Raw genomic sequence first — 20,061 nt, 5'->3', positions numbered from 1 at the left:
CAATAAAATTCACTGAAGCACCGACTCCATCATCATTCTTACGCCGCACCAGGCGTCCAAACACAACATAAATGCGGCTTAACCTTTTCTCTCTATTGCATCTGCTGATGCAAATACATTTGACTATTGCTGACAGCATTGTGTCGGTGGCGGACAGCCAGGTGTACCCATCAAACCCAAAGACCCCAATACAATTTTACCCTCAATAAATTGCGGCAAAGACCGCACCAATAATCTCAGCAAAAGCAACAACTGCACTGCACAACTTCTGTGAAAACTCACGAAAAGTAAAAGCTCCCCACAGCCCACCAACACATCTCTACGCGTGACACGTACAACTGCACAAAACGGTGCCCGATGAAATCTACGGCGTTGGCTGCTTGGGTCCCTTCTGAAAAGACACGCAACAAAATTTAAATAGTTATCCCTTTTGCATAAACAATGCAAATCCATATCAGTTAAGCCGTGTCTTCTACTTTTATTATTTTATTAGTGTAGGCATGCTATGTTGTTTTGTTCTCAATAACGTCATTTCAGAACTTTGCTTGCCATCGTTTTCACTGCATTATTGGTCAATTATTGTGAGGAGGATAAGTGGGTGGGTTGTAAGCTATTCAAGATTTAATGGGTTTTCATATTGCGCCATGTTGAAGTAACTATTTTAGGGGTTGTAATTGTTTGTCAGAGAAAACCCATAAAGGGATTGTGTGTATTTTGATCATAATTGTGAAAAAGATATTCTTTATATATATGGATGCATGAATGTGTACATGAATAGGAATGTATTTTTTTTGGAGTATTAATACACTGTATGTGTGTGTAAACGAGTAGGGATGTACATATGAAGGGATAGATGCGCATGTGAGATGCTTTTACGGAGGCTGATAATGAACATGGCCCCTCTTAATTATATTCTCTCTCCTGCTTGAAAGTTACTTTAGTGAGTGTTCCAAGAGTAAGACTTGAAATCCCGTTTGGTAAAACTCAGTAATAATATTGTTGCAGTTACAATAAAGATCAAGAACCATCATTATTAGTATGAGGCATATCTCTCACTCTGAGAGTTATAAACAAAGAGGAGGAACCATGGCTGGTGCCCTTGTGCTGCTGCTGCCCTTTCTGTTTCCCAGTCTTTTCACTCCTTTCAGCCATGCTTTACCCTCTGTTCTCTCGGTATGTTGTTTTCAGTGGTTTTCATAGTTACGATGATTCTATGTGCAGTATGTACTTCCTATTTGGTCATTTTGCCTTTTCTTTCTCTTTTTATTATTCAAGTTATATCTGTGTTTTGTTGGTTAGGACAGATGGTTGAAGAAGGGTGTAAATATAGAAAAGCAAGAGACCTACACCTTTTTTAGTATGAGTTATGGTATCGTGTGAAGGTTGGAAACAAGTAGTCAGAGAAAGTTTTGATCTTTAGGGGGATTCTGGTACTCTGTGTTCTTGGTTAGGTTTTTGGTTGTTGATTTCCTTAATTAGATTGCAGTTTCTTATGGTACTTTTGCTGAATGTTATATTACAAGGAGGAAGAAAAATATTAGAGGTTGAGTAGTTGAAATTTAGCTATTGGTTTTCGAAAAGATATGGTGGAAAGAGTTCAGTTCCTTTTGCAAGTTGATCAAGTAGGGAAATGCTTGGTGAATTTGCTATTCTACATATGTAAGCGATGTGATGTAAGAAACTAAAATTAACATTCTCCTGAGTATAATTAGCCACAGATGGAATGTTAACTCGGAGTAGGTACATGGATCTCTGCATGTATATGTGAAATCCCATTGGTTAGGTGCTTAGAGATATGGTGGTAATGAATTCTCCGGGATTTAGACTACTGAATGATTTCCATGACATCCATTCTGCAAGTTTTGTCCTAATCAAAGATTGAAGACGGCAACACAGAAGAAGAGATTTGCATAAATGTCTGAAAGCAAAAGGGTGCTTGGTGTTAGAGGATCTCTTTCCCCATGCAGAAAACAAGGTATTAGAGAACTAGTGGTAATGAACCTGTGTGGCTATTTCTGATCAATTTCAGTCCTTGCAGCTTACTAGGAGATTATTGTTCTTGGGGTTTTTGACTTCGTAACAGATCCATCTCATAGTAATGTTTCTTTATAAATGTATACTATGCTTTGTTTGCCAAATAAGTTTCCTCTTATTTGCTGGAATATTGTTGGGCCTTATCTTTATTTATACTCATAAACTGATTATCTAGTGCAGGAGTGGAATGCTCCAAAGCCTAGACACTCACGACTACTTAAGAGTGCTCTGCAACGCCAAACTGTGAGTAAGAATTAACTAATCAATTTCCATATTTTAACACGATCCAATTTATTGACTCTTCAGCTAACTCAGGCATGCTGACTTCTGTTTCTTTCCATTTAGTCTGATGAGCAACAGGCTGAACTATGGATGCCTTTGGCGCACCAAGGCTGGAGACCTTGTGCCCGTTCAGGGAGTACTTCTAGTAAGTAAAAGAGTTTCACCCTCTTTTAATCTTTCGATGTTTTATCATTTTCAATTTTTTGTGGCAATCATTATAGAAGTCGGTTATGAAGATTTAGTTTTTCCATACCTAGTATAACAGTTTGTGCAAGTGATGGGGTTTAAAATTGTTAAACAAGATGCGGTTTCTGTATTCTTGTTCTCCGCCGAATGACCGACATTTGTTTTAAGCAGCATTGCCAGAGAAATCTCAGGGCTACATTCAGGTGTTCCTTGATGGAGGACTAAATCAGCAGAGAATGGGCGTAAGTACTTGAAGTTGTTACGAGATAACATTTGATATTTTCTCTTGAACTGATTAATATTAGTTATCTTGAGTCCCTAATACATTTAATTTGTCCGTGAAGATTTGTGATGCAGTTGCTCTTGCTAAAATTTTGAATGCGACACTTATAATTCCGCATCTTGAAGTAAATCCTGTCTGGCAAGATTCAAGGTCCTCTTGATGAGTTCATACCCTTCTCAATACTTCATTAGGAAATTTTTGTTCTTTTCTTGCTTTTGTTTGAAACTCTAACTAAATGAGACAATTCCCTCTTCTTTTTGTTTGCAGCACATTCATGGATATTTTCGATGTGGATCACTTCATTAATGTGTTGAAAGATGACATACGTATTGCTAAAGAACTTCCTGAGGAATACTTTTGGAGCACCAGAGAGTATTATGCCACAGCCATTCGAGCTACCAGAGTTAAAACAGCACCAGTTCATGCTTCAGCAAACTGGTATCTGGAGAATGTTTTGCCGGTCCTGCAGAGGTAGGTGTTTAAGTGATAATCTTGTATATCTCATTTGCGCTGCATATTCTAATGCTTGACTATCAGTGCCACTAATTCTAAGAGACGCTGCAGCTCAGAGTTTCTTATAGGAATGTTTTCCATCATTGTGGCAACAGTGTAACTTCGAAGAGTTCAGTTTGTGTTATGTCATGAAGCTGACCAGAGTTTATCTGAGCACATTCATCTTTAATTGTAATATCTTGGTTTTCCAGTTATGGGATTGCTGCAATTGCACCATTTTCTCACCGTCTGGCTTTTGACAATATGCCCGAGGACATCCAACGACTAAGATGCAAAGTCAACTTCCAAGCATTAGATTTTGTTCCTCACATCAGAGCTCTTGGGGATGCTCTTGTTAATCGTCTCAGATATCCACATAGCACAAGTGAAGTTGACAGCGCGAGTTACCTAAAAAACGTAGGTGGTGGTTCTAAAGATAAGCAAGGGACTGGAAAGTTCGTTGTGCTCCACCTTCGGTTTGACAAGGTAAGCTAATGTTCTTTATATTTTTTATGCTAAAACCATCTAACTTCTTGGAAAGATTTAGGGTTTTGAGCATTTTGTCTTTGCTAGGTACATTCTACACGTAATGAATACTTCAAAATTTGGTTGATTTTTCAGGATATGGCTGCCCATTCGGCTTGTGACTTTGGTGGAGGTAAGGCTGAAAAGTTGGCCCTGGCCAAATATCGACAAGTGATTTGGCAGGGACGAGTGTTAAATTCTCAATTTACTGATGAGGAGTTGAGGAGTCAGGGAAGGTGCCCATTGACTCCGGAAGAAATCGGATTGCTGCTGGCAGCTTTGGGATTTGATAACAGTACTAGATTGTATCTTGCTTCCCACAAGGTGTTTCTGAGGCGAAGTTTCTTAGTTTTTGCATCTGATTAGGCAGACTATATATGATAGCTCAACCTATGATTTTGTAGTCTGAAATTGTTGTTTTTGTGATTCCATTGCAGGTATACGGTGGGGCAGCTAGGATCTCAACGCTACGAAGCATATTTCCATTTATGGAGGACAAGAAGAGTCTGGCCTCTACAGAAGAAAGAGCTCAAATCAAAGGAAAGGCTTCCTTGTTAGCTGCAGTTGATTACTATGTCAGCATGCACAGTGACATCTTCATCTCCGCTTCACCAGGAAATATGCATAACGCTGTGGTAAGCTCTTCTCATCTGGTCATTTACGGTATTCCTTATATGAAAGTGCTAAGAGGGTGATTGACTAAACTTATTTCGAACATCTTACAAGATGTTTGGATAAAATAAGAATATAAAACTTATAAAATGTTACCAATGACAATTTTGCAAAAAAATATTTTCAAACTCAAAGGAGTTACCAAATCAAAACCTTATAAACGTTCAAACATATTATAAGATGTTTTGGAAAACTTATAAGCTCTCTTTTACCCTCTAAGTAGACCTAATGCTAGGTAGTGTCGAGCATTGGTTGCCCATGTTCCGATTTTGCTCAAGATAATCACTTAACAAGTCACGCACACAGCCTTAATCTTGCGCTCAGTGTATCAAGTAAAAAGTAATGACTTTTTGGAGCGCATGTTTCTCCTTATTCAACTCATTTACCATGTACTAAAACTTGCTCTCAATGTTTAACTCCAAGATTGTAATTTCGTTTCTGAAACCAGGTGGGTCATCGGACATACGAAAACTTGAAGACTATAAGGCCGAACATGGCACTCTTAGGCCAACTTTTCTTGAACAAGAGCCTGACCTGGCTGGAGTTCCAAGAGGCCGTCGTTAAAGGGCATAAAAGCCGGCAAGGGCTACTCAGACTACGTAAACCAGAACAGTCTATATACACTTATCCTGCTCCTGATTGCATGTGCAGTGCTTGAGTTCACATCTTAGAAAGTGAGTGTGCCTGTGTAGGTCTCATATGAATTTCTCCTGCATTTACTGTTTTTGTTGCTTGTACGAGTTAGAAAATAAACTGCTCCCTTTCCTCGAGCGTATGGTTATAGAAACAGCTCTTATATGATCATGTATAATTCATGTGGGGGTGGTGATCTCTGTAAAGTTGGGGCTTCATAATTATTTATTGTGGTTTCAGATACAGTATTTGAACAGGATTTAGGATTCTTGTGTGATGAGTTGCTCGATGTCCTCAATTAGTTTTGTTTGTACCAACATGTTTAATTTTACGGAGGAACAAAGTCGTTCCGGGGGTTCTCGTCTTTATGTTCTCAAATGTTCTTGCATTTGGTCGTCCGACATTTTACAACAATCAACAATTATGTTCAGATTCAACCCAAAATACTGCTCCAAATGAACTTTCTACCGTCACCTTTTGGTCAAATTTCAGCTGGTAGAAATTAGATTTTCTGTAAATTTTCACCAAAAATATATTTAGCTCAACTCTTTAAATACGGACAAATAATTTTATTTGTTAAAGACAACAAATATTTACAGATTTGTGCATGCATTGAAAAATTAAACGTGCAAACAACATTCTGGTGGTATGAATAAAACACCAAAATTAATTAAAACCTCTATTCTATCCTCTACAAATTCTGGGACAGATGAATTGGATTACAAATGTGGGCGAATCCATTATCATGTCTAAGCAGCCCCTGCTACTTACATGAACGAAGCTGCCTAAATATCCAGTGTCATGTCTGACATCTTCCCAGCAAGACGACGTACAAGTGACATGCCTGAAAGCACAATGATAATTACCGTTTCCCATTGACTTACCAATTCAATGGCGAAAACATATGGCAGGTTCAGATCGAATGTGTGAAATGAATGTATGTACAGCGTCGGTTACAGCAGCACAACTCAAACTTCCACCGGTTACCGATCAATGTGGTGAAATGATGCAGGAGGCAACATGCCATTAGTCTTGCTGATCTAACTGATCATTACCTGGAGAGGTAGGGATGTTTGACTTCTTAATATCATTTTTATCCTTCTCAGCTACTGCGGGCCCATTACCACTACGCAAAGCAGCCAACTCCTTCACGTCTTCTGGATTTAATGTGGGTACAGTTTCTTCCTCAATGGGCAGGGTTCTCTTTGAGCCCTCCAAAGCAACTCCAAGAACTATATTCTCTTCCAGAGATTGTTTAGATGCAGGCGTCTGCGGAGCTGGTTGTTTTATGTCTTGTTTTGAGTGCATAGACAAAGAAACATTGTCCGATCTTCTGGGCCCCAATTCTGATGCGGAAACTGAGGTAGTCTCTTGGCCTACCTTTTGTGGTTGCTTCTTGGCAGAAGTGTTATAAGTCGGACCAGAAGAGTTATTGGCGTCGGGACTTGTTTCTTCGAGCAACTTGGTATCAGTCCTGGAGGCAGGTTTTGTACTGTTATTGAGATTAGGATCAGATGGAATTTTGGCAGCAATTTTGGGGTCTTCCTTTGTCTCAACTTTGGGCGTTTGAGCAAACTGAGAATCAGCCTTGGCATCTGATGTCTGCATCTCTTTTGGCATATGATCAGTGGCTCTAGATTTAGAATCTCTGTTCAAAATTGTTTCATCTTTGGCATCCACCTTATTATCCGAAGTTGACTTTACAGTAGCTTTGCTCTCTTCCTCCCCACTTGCACGTGCTGATCGAGCTTGACTTTTACTCTTATCTGCCCCATTAACTTTATAGGATGGCTCAACCAATAGCAGTGGGCGATTCGTCACTGCCCCACGGCTGAACATAGAATCTGAAAATGGCACACCGTCCAAGTCCGCATCGGTAAATATTTTCTGAACTGTGCGGATGGGAGTGGCAAGTCGGGCACGGTGATGCCTAATGACTCTGAGAAGATCAAGAAGAATAGCTTCCTGGTTCTCAAACAAAAATGAAAAATCAAATAAGATAACTACTGAAACATAACGATTTTTAAATGAAATAAGTTGCCGTTGGTGGAAGGAAAGCCATTGGTACAGGGAGGACACAGTAAAAAGAAAAGGAAAAAGAACTAAACTTTAATACTGCCTCAGACTAGGAAAACAAATTAACACTGATATGGCATATTGTTCAGCAGATTAAATCAGTGAACAAGAGCAAACTTGCATGCTTATTGTTCTCTTCTATATTTGTTCTCTGCCATATCAGATGTTTTCCAAGTGTGTAGGTATGAGGTTGCCAATTCCTCTAAAATCACAAGAGCCTAAATTAACATTCAAAATCATTTTTGTCACCGGGGGCATCCTCTTTTTTCCTATCTGTACATAGCTACAGTTAGTATAATTCAGCAGCACCTGAAACTCTTATCTGTTTAGGACCTTTTCCAGTCATACGTTTTCCCTTAACCTTCTATTATGTATTACATAAGTGAAGTTATACTTGCAGCAAGCAGCAATTGTCTATCACAAGTAGCATGCCTTAACTCAAGATTGAGTCATGGCAGAGAATGGAACTCACCTTAACGCATAAATATTCTTCAAAATGGGAGGTCTTCACGAAGCAGGATACCAGTATCTGCATTATATTGGTGGTAATAAATTCTATAGTATCACAAATTCATAAATCCAGGTGTCGCTATTTAGAAATCTAACTAATAGAAATGAGCAGAAATTTGATAACTGATTCAGAATTTAATGCTGATAAGAACATGCATAGGGTTAATTGAAGTGTGAGAAAAGCCCAAGACTAAAGCCAAGCAACTACTGCAGCAGGATTGGATGTCTACCTATCTTCTTTTCTCTCTCTTTCTGTGTGTAATAGGTGAAGGATTAATAAACAGTGCCTCAAACAAACAAAAAAGGGAATAATGAACAGTGTTTCTATAAGTCAAATTATAAAGAGAAATAGAAAAGTTACTGTTCAAGAAAATAGAAAGGTTAATTTGATATAGAACTGTTATATGGAAAATTAAGTTGCAATATGAGCATATTCAAGAATTAAATCTAACCATGAGAGCCTGATTTTCAGGATTAATATTATCTAAGAATACTCGTCTATGCAGTTTCTGTTGTTCTACTTGTGGATTCTTTGCCAGAACCTTCCGCATATCGGCTACAATGTTCTGCATGAGAGAGCGAACTGATCATTCCTTTGCAGCAGAATATAGCAACTAAAGATGAAGTGAAATGATTCTCACATTAATTTTGCTGACATCTAAGTGACTGATGGCTAGATGGGTTTTAATCCGCCAGTGAGTTTTCTGAGTGAGATTTCTCACAACATTCACAGTAAACTTGTGGTTTGGGATATGAACAGCTTCACGGTCTTCACCTCTTACAATTGTTGGAGACCACCACCCTACATGCTGCAAGAAGAAGCAGAAACATCAATAAGGGCAAAGATATGAATAACAGATAGAGAATGATTTATACATCAACACTGAAACTGGACAGTGTATGAACTTTCAACATTGGGAGATAAAAAAGTGATGTTCATGCTCCTTGCAAGGTGTAAACAGTAGGCCAGACAACTACTTCCTGATAACTTGGCAGAATTCAATAACAGGATGCAATTCAATGACTTTAGGCAATATGCCACTTACAGAAACTACTTCATATAACTATTATTTTCAGCTACCATATCTATTATTAGATAAGGGACCCAACACAAACCTCAACTGTCCCCGAAACTTCGTAGCCTTCAATCTTAGTCTGAATCCACTCGTTCACAACAAATGGCCGGGTTGCATGAATCATTGCACTTGAAAGGAAATTAGTGAAAATCTGAATATAACAATAGCAAAGGATTTCAGAGGAGTTAAAAAGTATTGCTAAGTTTGCCAATTAAATACTTCTTAAACCAGGTAAGAAACTGAAGACTGAAAATTATTCAAACAAACAAATTGAAATTTAATTTTAACCTCACGACCCGCTAGTGTGAGCAAAACTGTCCCAAGCCCTCCGGCTGTGAGCCATTTTTGGGTTGAGAAACCTAACAACTCCATAAACAATGATACAGCCGCAACCCACACAGCTGAATACACAGCTCTGCCAGCAAACTGGAAACCCATCTGTCAAAAAACAACAAAAGATACTTTAGAATGAAATTTTGCGTTAGATGGAAATGCACCAGCTTTTTAACCAGACATTTTACTTTCTCCTCTCTAACACTCTGCATCTTCTTCCATTTACAATATTTCCTTTATGTCCGAGAATCTGTATAAAATTCATTAGATCAATTACTGCAATGGGTAGAGTCTAGGGTATTAGACCTGGGCTAAAATTACTCCCTCCCCCCCCTCTCTCTCTTCACACATATATATAAGCTCCATTAAGAAGTGTCCAAGAACCTTTACTACTTAGAGTTAAACATCCAATCACTAAAATGCGACTTGTTACTTTTGATGGTGCTCTATCTTCAGGTGCGTGCTATGATATAATTCTGAATTTACCAAGATATACACATGGAACTACTGAGGTTGGTTACCTGCCCGTTTTAAGTGCCTCCTAGACACTACCATTATGTTTGATTTTGTTTTTGAACGCTATGTTTGGATTAATATTTTGAATGGCTTTGTTTTGGTGTTTTGGAGATAGAGAGAGAAAAATAGAGATAAGTAAGAGTTGGAGATAGAGAGAGAAATTATATTTCAGATTGGAAAATTGGTTTTTTATAAATTGATTACAAGAAACTTAAGAGTTGGAACTTACATTTCTAGTGTCCGTGGGATCGTTACTCTCCATGAAGAACTTTTGCACCTGTTGAATCACACTGCAAGTAATCCAAAGAAGCTCAGTCATTCAAAATGTAAACATGTCATGAAAAGTTAAATAGGAAGAAACAGAAAGTATGGATTCGTTGATGAAAAGTGTGACCATGAAAACATGAGAAGATATTTAGCTCCTTGGTATAAAAGATTGATGTATAATGGAGATTATTGCAGGGTTTGTTCTTTCAATGGGAGAACAAAAAGATGGTAAAGGTCAAGCCTTATTCACGAACCACAGTTGTCAAATTATGAACTGATATACCTACACCATAAATACATAAACATATAATTTACTAATTGGAAGAATCTTATTTGCGTGCATACATGCACAAATGGATGCAGTTCTTAAATGCAGTAGTCAATCAGCAGAAAATTCATAGCGACATGCTTGAATGTATGTATGAGGTCATATACATATTGAATAATACATGTCTCATAGAACAAACATCGAGAATGGATCATAACTATTTGGGCTAGGTCAAGATGGAAGACGCCATCCCAAAAGACAATGATACGGCAGTACATAGTAATAATATCAAGACAAGAGCAAAGCAGAAGTATAGCATCAACAATATCCAAGGGAAAACCTTAACCTTAACACATGCTAATAAACAATAATGACACTAACCTTGACAAACAATATGCAAAGGCCAGAACTGTTGACAATGATCTGACAAAATTCAGGAGCCTTTGTTTAACGATTTGGCCAGCCTCTGTGGGAAGAGCCATTGGATCCAATGCTCTGTAAGATACTCACTTTCATTCAGTATGTTACGAGCTAACTGATTTTCTAGTCTTCCTTAAATTAGACATAACTAACCTGCAGATAAAGATTGCTCCTGTCCATAGCAGCAATGGTTGAATGTATGAGGTTGTAACTTGATACGTGCTACTCTTTTTCCAATTACTATCGCTCTTCTACATGATGTTATGATGTAAAATACTTTAAATTAGTAGATGTGTCAGAAACTTAACTAAATTTCACCAAAGCCCCTGCTACAACAATAGTAAAAATCATACAAGAATTTTCAGGAACTGAAGCATGGAAAAATCTAGAATTCTAATGGCGCATACTTGCATAAATATGTTTCTGCTTAGTCGGACAAGTGGCCCAAGTCCCCATACTGCAAAGATGAGAATACCAACTGCTGAAGCCAATTTAATCACAATGGGACTCCCTTGCAAACGATTAATTGATCTGCCAAAGTCAAACATTTGATTTAAGAAAATTGTCTAAATAAAATTGTTGGCAACCATTATAAATATGCATATAAAATTCAGACGTGGCCCGCTGAAACATTACGTAATGTCAAAAGCCATGAAACCCACAGTGATTTGACATTCTTTAATGATACTTCGCATGTGTATGGCTTAACTACTCATGTTTAACAGGGATATTGTTCCCCAATTCATCCTTCTTGAAACCAACAACCTCTTCCAGATATATGTTCTTCCTAGGATAATAAGAGGATGTTTGGGTGATGTTATAAGCTCCTAAAAAGTGTTGGGGGAAAACTTTCAGCTGATGAACTACAACCCTCAAAATGAGAAATTATGATGTTAAAAATAAGGAGTTCTGAGTATACTTTTAAGATCTTCAAAAAGCTTCTTTAGTTTGACCATATAATTACAAAAATTGTTATTACTAATCTGTAGCATCCATGGTCTCATGACTCATTATATCGAAATACTCAAGAGCTTATTTGGAAATAAGATCTAACGTCTTATAAATATAAAAAGTATCTTATAAAATCACTTATAAGATCTTTCAAATAAGCTTAGCAAAATAACTACTAGATTCCGTAAGGAAGCAGAAATCATATTGGTAGTGTTTTCTACTTATCTAGTGTGTAGTTCATTATAGTATATGTATATTCCAGGTCTCAAAATTACATGATTAGTATATAAAAATACAAGCAGCTGTTTTTAATTTCACTGTTCCATGCCTGCATATTGTTCTGAACCAGTGAAGCTGGACTTCCACTTTACACCATATCTATAACCGCATCGTATATGTAATTAGCATGCCAAACAAAGAATTTGAAGTTTTGATTCAAAGAATAAGAAAACATTTAAAAGTTATGGAACAAATTCTTGAGTGAAAAATTTCAGTTGGAGCAAGATATAAGCTTCTAACAAGTATAAGCAGAATAAATAAAAAAAATCCAGTTTGAGGTACTTAGCTCACTGGGATTACCTGTTTGTTAGGGATATTTACTTTAATATAATTACTACGCTTACACCAATCAAGCATTGAAGATCCATCCAGCAACTGAAACTATACTTTACATGCAATAATTTCAGCACGTTAAGTGACCGATTGCTCAAATGAACTTAGAAGCAGGTCATATAAACTTTTACTAGTAACCTGTCTATAAAGAAACCAGCTGAGGAGTAGTTACCTTGCTAAAGTTAAAGTTGCATTTTTTATAATGTTAGCATCCAAAGATGGCCCGGGATTCAAAAAACAATGGCACCGAAACTGATGATTTCTACAAGGAATGGTGCATACTCGTCTGTGTATTCTCTTTGAAAAATTTGAACTCCAAGAAAACTGTTGCTGGGAAATAATAAGAAACAGTGTCAAGCAGAAACTACAATCCAGAATTTCATGAAAAGCAGAAACAATAAGAAGATTACACAACAATCAAATTCCCGGTAAATTTCCAATTACATATATGCACATTACCAGAAAACATCAACTACCTCGAGAAAAAATTTGTTTCCTTAAAAAAATAATAAAACCCCAGAACGGAGCAGAAAGAAAGGCATTTCAAGTACTCAACATCCCCTAAAATCAATTTGACGCGAAATCAATACTTAAAAAACGAACAAGCAGTTTCCCCATTTCGAGAAAATTATCAGAACTAGGGTTCCAAATGAAATTCACCTAATCAAAAAGCATACCAGTGAAATTGACGGCAGAGTACTGCTCAATGTACACAATTTGTCTCTTGCTGAACTCTGCATCCGGAAATGCAATATAGATGAGAAAGTAATTAGAGGAAAAACGAATTCCTTCGGAAAAGAGAAGGATATGAACAGTTCAGCCAAACAAACGAACATTTACACGAAGTCGCTTGATGCGCCCATGGTTCCTGCAGATTCCGAGCTCCAGGGAGAGTTGCAGAGAACCAGACACGGCCATGTTATTGGACGAACACCAAACCTCTCTCTCTCTCTCTCTCTCTCTCTCTCTCTCTCTCTCCCCTCTCCCAATTCCAGTATTCCCTCTCTCTACATACACATGTTTGTATTGTATATACTTATTTTTCTGTTTTGTTGAAAATAAAAATAAAATTGACGAGAACAAGGCACAATTCTAAGCCAGCCACCCAGCTAAGCTAATTCCCGTGTTCAATTGTCCAAGTTGGTTCAAGGACAGGAACGTCATTTTCTTCTAAGCTTTTCGTTCTTTTTCATTATAAATAGAGTAATTACTTTCCCCTTCTTGAGAATTCGTGCAATTATATATAAATTTTTTATAATTTAAAATTGTATATGGAGTTTTTTGAATGTTTGTATCTGTCTAATAAATAAATTTTTTAATTATTTAAAATTTATTAAATTTATAATATTAACAAAAAAATATTGAATGAAAATTAACATTTACTTTCAATTGACTTATTACTAATTTATTGCAAGTCAAACAAATTTTTCCTGACTAAACAACCTAAGATATACCAGTATACCACCCCATATTCATTTATGTATGAAAATGTATAAGGATAACTTAATAATGAAAAGATTTTTTTGACATGTAATATATCAGTAATAAGTCATTCAGGTAAATATGAATTTTTATTCCGATTTTTTTTGTTAATATCAGAAAATTTGGTGAATTTTGATTAACAGATGAACTTATTTGTTAGAAGGAATCAAACTTCAGGGGTAATAGATATAAAGAATTTATGTATAATTACACCAAACCTCGTGAAAGGGGAAGGTAATTATCACTTATAAAATTTGGAAGATTTCATTTTTCTTTTTTTAACTATTACCATCTAAAATATGACAATAAATCGCTTACAATAATACTTACTAACAACCCACCAATGTAACACTTACCTCAGTAGAAGAGTTAAGATCGCAACCATCTGATTATAAATGACACATCCTTACCACCTGAATCGAAAAGAACTTTTTTATGAATAACGTATATTTGAAACTTTCATCTAATTACTTACCCTTGTTAAATTTTGAGCATAAATGTTATAGTTTTGCAAAAATAAAAATTTCTTCCACTCCCCTTCTTTAAAATTTGGTGTAATTACATATAAATCGCTTTTAGTTTAGAAAATTACATTTAGCATCCCTGAAGTTTGCTTCTGTCTAACAAATAAGTTCCTCCATTAGCCAAAATGCACCGAATTTGTTGAATTAACATAAAAATCGAAACAAAATCTACTACCCTTGATTAATTTATTACTAATTTTATTGCAGGTTAGATCCATGTTTTTAGAACGAAGTTAGTCTCATATGTTTTTACGCATTAATGTATGTGATAAGGTATATCTTCACCGTTATAAGGGTAGTTTAGTCAGAAAATAAATTATTTGACCTGTAATAAGTCAATCAAAAGTAAAAATCAATTTTCATTCTTTTTTTTAATATCAGCAAATTCAGTGAATTTTGACTAATTGGTGGACTTATTTGTTAGACGGAAGCAAATTTCAGGTGTGCTAAATGTAATTTTCTAAACCACAAAGATTTTACGTGTAATTATACCAAACCTCATAGGAAATGAATGTAATTATTCCTAAAAATAGTTATTTTGGGACACTAAAAGTATATAAATAATAAACCTCCATAGGAGAAGAGTGTAATTTTTTCCAAACTATTCATTCATATATATTATGCATATATTTTCAAAATGTAATATATGGGCCCTCCAATTAAAAATAAGTAAAGAGGCCCTAAATGTATTTGAAAATTTTTGTTGCACTACGTTATTTACACTAAGTTATTTATGTGATTTGAAATATATATATATATATATATATGTATAACACAAGTGATGAAAATTAACATAGTGTTTGGATTTGTAGTTTGAGTGTTTTGTTTTGTGTTTTGGAGATAGAGAGAGAAAAATAGAGATAAATAAGTGTGTGTTGAAAATAGATGATATGTTTGAATTTGTGTTTTGAGGTAATTTAAAATATTTTAAAATAAGTGGTGTAGGTTTGATGTTGATATTTGGGAGGCAAAAATTACTGTTCATTGTCAAATCATATCTTTTTTATATATCTTTTATATATAAATATGTATTTTTATAAATATTGTATGTTTAATATTATATTTTTTAGAGACAAAAATCATTGTTTATTATCAAATCATGTCTCTTTTATATTATATATATAAGTGTGTATAAATATATATATTATATATAGAAAGTTGAAAAATAAAAAAACACACAGATAAGGTGTAAAAATACAAAAACAAACATTAACACTTTTGTTTGTTTTCATTTTCAAGTTATCTTCAAGACGAGTCAAAACATATCCAATGTTTGTCATCATTCAGAAACACCTTATCTAGGTGTTTTAAACTGTTTTAACATATATACGTACATATATATATACTCATACATATACATAAATATATATAAAAAAGATATGATTTGACTATGAATAGTAATTTTTGTCTCTCAAAACACAATATTAAACATACAATACTTATTTTAAATTATCTTAAAAAATAAATCCAAACATACATACTATCTTTAACACACACTTATTTATCTTTATTTTTCTCTCTCTATCTCTACAAAACACAACAAAACACTCATAAAACGAATCCAAACATTATGTAAGTGTTTTTATCTTGTCTTGGAAAAAGAGAAAACATAAAAACCAAATTGCACTTCTCTACAAAAGATTTTAAAACTACATTTACACCCTCTTTAAAAAGTCTTTGTTTACATATAACCTCCTTTCATTAGAGTTTAAATGGAAAGTATTGACATTAACAAAAAAATCACATAAAATTTCAATTTTATCATTCATTTAACATTCCCCTACAATATTTCTGCCCAATGCCTATAATTTGAGAACATCATTTTATTACAGTTATACCTTTATGTTTTATATATATGTATTACATTTACTCTCTTTTAAATATAAAAATATTATAGAAAAATGTTGAACGAGGGGTAAATATATATATATTTTTTCTAACTTCAGTATTATCCATTAAAACTCTAACAAGAGGGGTCGGATGTAAATGGTGATTTTTTAATGGAGTATAAGTGTAATTTTAAAATTTTTTAGGGAAAAAGTATAATTTTACATTTTCAAAGGAGATCTAAGTGTAATTAACCCTAAAAGTTTAATTCCTATATTTTTTAATCTACTAGATTTGTTTTCAGTGTAACAATAAATGATTTAGTGAAAATTATTAAGTTAACAATATTAAAAAATAGTAAATATTAATATAAAAGAGTAGTGACAAAAAATATTAAAGAATTGATATGATAAGTTAATTAAAAAACTAAAAAGTTCCGTTTCATATTATAGTAAACAAATACTTTGGGATAAAAAAAGAAGTACGTTTTCAACTTTAATAAGTTATAAAATTAAAATATATAAACTATATTTATCATGGTTATCTAATAAAAGTATATGAAAAAACATATTTTTTTGGGTGAAATGTAAGTTTTCATTCATCCAGTAATATTTACAGAGTACTCCGGGCATACCCGGAGAGATACAAAAAGACCCTTACTAAAGTTTAAAGAGCAATTAAACCGTGTGGGAAAAGTGTCAAAAGGAGCCTATACACTGTGATCTTAACTAAGTTGTCATGCCTAAAGGAAATTTATGCGTGCATAAAGGGAAGGGTGTGAACGAAGTTGCAAAATGGGTGCTCTAAGAGGCTTTCTCAAGCAAGGAGGATGGTTCTGATTAAGGCTATTATTGAAGCCATCCCAACATTCGTCATGAGCTATTTTCAAATTCTAAACGAATTGTTGCAGGAAATGGAGGATGTGCAGCATAGTTCTTTTGGCAACATGCGAAGGGCCATGGTATCACTGGCTAGCGTTGAAGAAAATGTGCAACAGCGAACTCGACAAGGGATTGGGATTTCAGAGTTTGAAAGCCTTTAATCTTACTTTGCCTGCTAAGCAAGCATGGAGGATTATCTGAAATCCCCATTACATGCTCAATCGCATAATGAGTGATTCAAACTTTTTTTAAGCAAGGAGTGAGGGGTCCCCATCATTCACATGGAGATCCATTGTGTCTGCTTGTGAAATAGATCATGTGGGAATTAGATGGAAGGTGGGGAATGGCAGGAAGATCAAGATTGTCTGAGACCCATGGCTCCAGAGATGATAGGGGTAATGTCAAAATATCAAAAATACCCTTAATGAGGGGCCCTTTTGTCTTTTTCCTCAAGATTTGCGTCCTCCTATCAATCGGGTCAGGTGCGACTCGATCCGGACCCGAAAAAACCATTTGAAGACCCAGACAACGATAGCCGTCCGATTCAGGACGTGAGCTAGCTGGATGACGCCACGTGGCCTGTTCAACAGTACCCAACTGAGCCCTATAAATACCACGAGACGCCAAATTACGAGGGAATTAATGCTAAATCCATTCGATCCTCATCCTTGATCGCACATTTTTTCCTCGATCAACCTAATTTAAGCGTCGGAGGGTCGTTGTCGGGACGTACCCGACGAGCTCACTTTGCTTGTCTTATTCTCAAGATCCCAAGTACTTGGTCTTGATGGAGTTAGTCAACCGTGGTGAAGTTGCTCATCCAGGTCGCTGATTTCGAGTAAGATCAAAAGAGTAACCACATTCCAGCACATTTCCGGACCAAGGACACGTCCTGCTACAACGTTAGTTCTTGAATTATTAGTTGGGAATGGTGAGGGCTAGAATGTCACGCTAATCAAGGAGGATGTGCTAACGCGGAGAGCCTCCTCTCAATGGAGCTAATGGGAGTGGGAACAGAGGATACTATGATTTGGCACTATGCATTCTAGAGGGCGGTTCTCAATCCAAAGAGCTTATTGGCTTGCAAAATGCAACAGAAGGAGGAGGCATGACCTTACCTCTATAGCACAGGTAAAATGGTCGAACAACGCAATGGCGATTCGTTTAGAGAGCTCGTGTCCATCCTAGAGTCCAACTTTTCGTGTGGAAAGCATGTCGAAATGCTATGCTGGTGTGTGTGAACCTCCGGAAGAAAGGGCTTAGCATTGCCCTGGAATATGCACAATGCCATAGGGAGGAAGACACTTTGCACCTGCTGCAGTGTTGCACTTTCTGGCGAAAAAGTTTGGGAGCTCCCAGGCCTACCTTGGACAACGATTGATAGAGGCCAATTGGACCTAGAAGACTGGGTGTGTAGTGTTCATAAAGAGCTAGAGGGGAGAGAGTCTGGGTTGTTCCTCATCATTTGTTGATCCCTTTGGTGGAGCAGGAATAGGTTGTTGCCCGAGGCTAAAGAGGTCTCACCAATGGAGGTCGTCACCAGCTCAAGAAGGTTATTGGAAGTACAGAAAGTTACGACGAGTTCAAGTGTAGATGAGTTAGGGGCTGGGTTAGTGAATAAGCTTATTGAGTCCTCAATTTGTATCTCAATACCTTCTCGTCGGCAATTGAGCAAACTTTTAAAATTTATAATATATTTAATTTTTTTTTCAAACGAAAAACTATCATCAATTCATATAAGACCCATGCAATAAAATTTAATCAAATTCAATTGAAACATACTAAAATATATTTTGGTAAATGTATTTTTTCTAAAATATATGAAAAAAGCTAGAAAATGTGAAAGTAATTAGTGATATGTAGTATGACTTGATTAGCAATGAAGTGAAAGTTGGAATAATAAGTTGGAAGGAAGAGCACGGAACGTTGAGACGGCGAATGTGGAGAAGCTTGCTCATAATCCACGTGGTTAAATAATGGTCTGGCCACTGCTGGGGGACCATGGCCTTGGAAGTTTCCATTTGTACAGTTCCAAATCAAAAGATGAATTAAAGGCTTCATGATTTTAGTACCATAGATCGATTTGGACCATAATTCTCATCATCATTGATAGGCGGAAAAATAACATTTTTCACTCCGTAAATTAGCGTTTTTTTTGCTTTTAATTTTATAGTTTATGAGATTTTTACTTTTGGTCCAATAATTTTAAAAAAAATAGTAATTTTGATCCCATGACACATTTTCATTATAGTTTAATGGAAAATGTCACGTAGTGCATGGACCGGTTGGAACAAAAAATATTACCTTTTTAAAGTTATGGGAATAATTAAAATGATAATCTTGTAATATATGGAACCAAAAGTAGAATAGCTATAAAGGCCACGTGCTAAGCACGCGCTAAGCACGCGGTATTTTTTATTACAATATATAGTGAAAATATGTCACGGGATCAAAAATATTATTTTTTAAAAATTATGAAATCCAAACAAAAAAAATTCCATAATCAATAAATCAAAAATGAAAAGAGCTTAAATTACAACATCAAAAGTGTCATTTTTCCTTGATTGGCAGTTGCTGTCATATTTTTGGAACTTCTTTTGCTGAGAATTATTTTGTACATGTAGAGAGATGGGTTCACTGACGTTGCTGGATTGGTTCTTGGAGTTGGATGAATTCTGATTAATTTAATGTAAAAATTGGTGGAGAAAGTAAATTTTGATCAATAATTTAAGGGGTTTAATGTAAATTGCTTCATTTTGAAAAATTATTGGAGGATAAATTGTTATATTTTTAAAATTAGAAGGAGGTAAATTACTATTTTTGTTCAGATGAGGGTAATTTACTCATTTACAATATCACAAAGGAATTAGTTGCATTTTTTTCCATAATTCAAGTGGTCGGTTTCAATTATTATAAGTTGTTGATGATTTAGGTTAGTTTAATATGTGTGATGTGCCGATGGTTTGATATGTTGCTTTGACTAATATATTAATTTTTAAGTAATACATTAATATGATTAAAATCAGTAGAGGTCGAACTCTTTTACTATTCTCCTTAATAGAATTATTTTCATCTATGATATAAATGGATAATTACACTTCTCTCCCCTGAGGGTTGGACCATTGTACGTAGATCCCCTGTGGTTTGAAAAATTACATTTAGCACCTTTTAAGTTTGCTTCCGTCTAACAAATTAGTCCCATCGTTAATCA

The 20,061-nt window shown here is 35.5% G+C and overlaps 2 protein-coding genes across 7 annotated transcripts; one reads left to right on the top strand and one right to left on the bottom strand.

Annotated features, from left to right (window-relative positions):
• Nucleotides 1-715: 715 nt before the first annotated feature.
• Nucleotides 716-5,352, top strand: LOC105178245 (O-fucosyltransferase 39). 3 transcript variants are annotated; one of them, XM_011101679.3, is made up of 10 exons: nucleotides 716-1,173; nucleotides 2,215-2,277; nucleotides 2,380-2,461; nucleotides 2,671-2,744; nucleotides 2,847-2,935; nucleotides 3,053-3,256; nucleotides 3,490-3,763; nucleotides 3,899-4,126; nucleotides 4,240-4,437; nucleotides 4,923-5,352. In XM_011101679.3, exons 1-10 carry the CDS (start codon nucleotides 1,039-1,041, stop codon nucleotides 5,130-5,132), a joined length of 1,557 nt encoding a protein of 518 aa, XP_011099981.1. In that variant the 5' UTR covers nucleotides 716-1,038; the 3' UTR covers nucleotides 5,133-5,352. The 3 variants fall into 3 exon arrangements, with proteins under 3 accessions (XP_011099981.1, XP_011099984.1, XP_088741497.1); XM_011101682.3 differs by having other exon boundaries at nucleotides 720-1,173; nucleotides 2,674-2,744; XM_088885371.1 differs by lacking the exon at nucleotides 716-1,173 and adding an exon at nucleotides 1,253-1,975.
• Nucleotides 5,353-5,661: 309 nt separating this feature from the next.
• LOC105178247 (mechanosensitive ion channel protein 2, chloroplastic) lies at nucleotides 5,662-13,173 on the bottom strand. Of its 4 annotated transcripts, none has more exons than XM_088885369.1 (13): nucleotides 12,971-13,173; nucleotides 12,814-12,870; nucleotides 12,309-12,460; nucleotides 10,981-11,104; nucleotides 10,727-10,824; nucleotides 10,535-10,648; nucleotides 9,848-9,908; nucleotides 9,058-9,207; nucleotides 8,810-8,920; nucleotides 8,335-8,502; nucleotides 8,146-8,259; nucleotides 7,656-7,712; nucleotides 5,662-7,072 (listed from the first exon to the last, which is right to left on the bottom strand). In XM_088885369.1, the coding sequence occupies exons 1-13, from the start codon at nucleotides 13,052-13,054 to the stop codon at nucleotides 6,134-6,136; spliced, it is 2,229 nt and encodes a 742-aa protein (XP_088741495.1). In that variant the 5' UTR covers nucleotides 13,055-13,173; the 3' UTR covers nucleotides 5,662-6,133. The 4 variants fall into 4 exon arrangements, with proteins under 4 accessions (XP_088741495.1, XP_020554851.1, XP_088741496.1 ...); XM_020699192.2 differs by having other exon boundaries at nucleotides 12,309-12,466; nucleotides 12,977-13,173; XM_088885370.1 differs by having other exon boundaries at nucleotides 12,977-13,173.
• Between the last annotated feature and the right edge of the window lie 6,888 nt (nucleotides 13,174-20,061).

The sequence above is a fragment of the Sesamum indicum genome, linkage group LG9 (genome assembly GCF_026168435.1).
Source record: "Sesamum indicum cultivar Baizhima isolate 11 linkage group LG9, ASM2616843v1, whole genome shotgun sequence".
Taxonomy (NCBI): domain Eukaryota; kingdom Viridiplantae; phylum Streptophyta; class Magnoliopsida; order Lamiales; family Pedaliaceae; genus Sesamum; species Sesamum indicum.
This window is presented reverse-complemented; position numbering and strand designations above follow the sequence as displayed.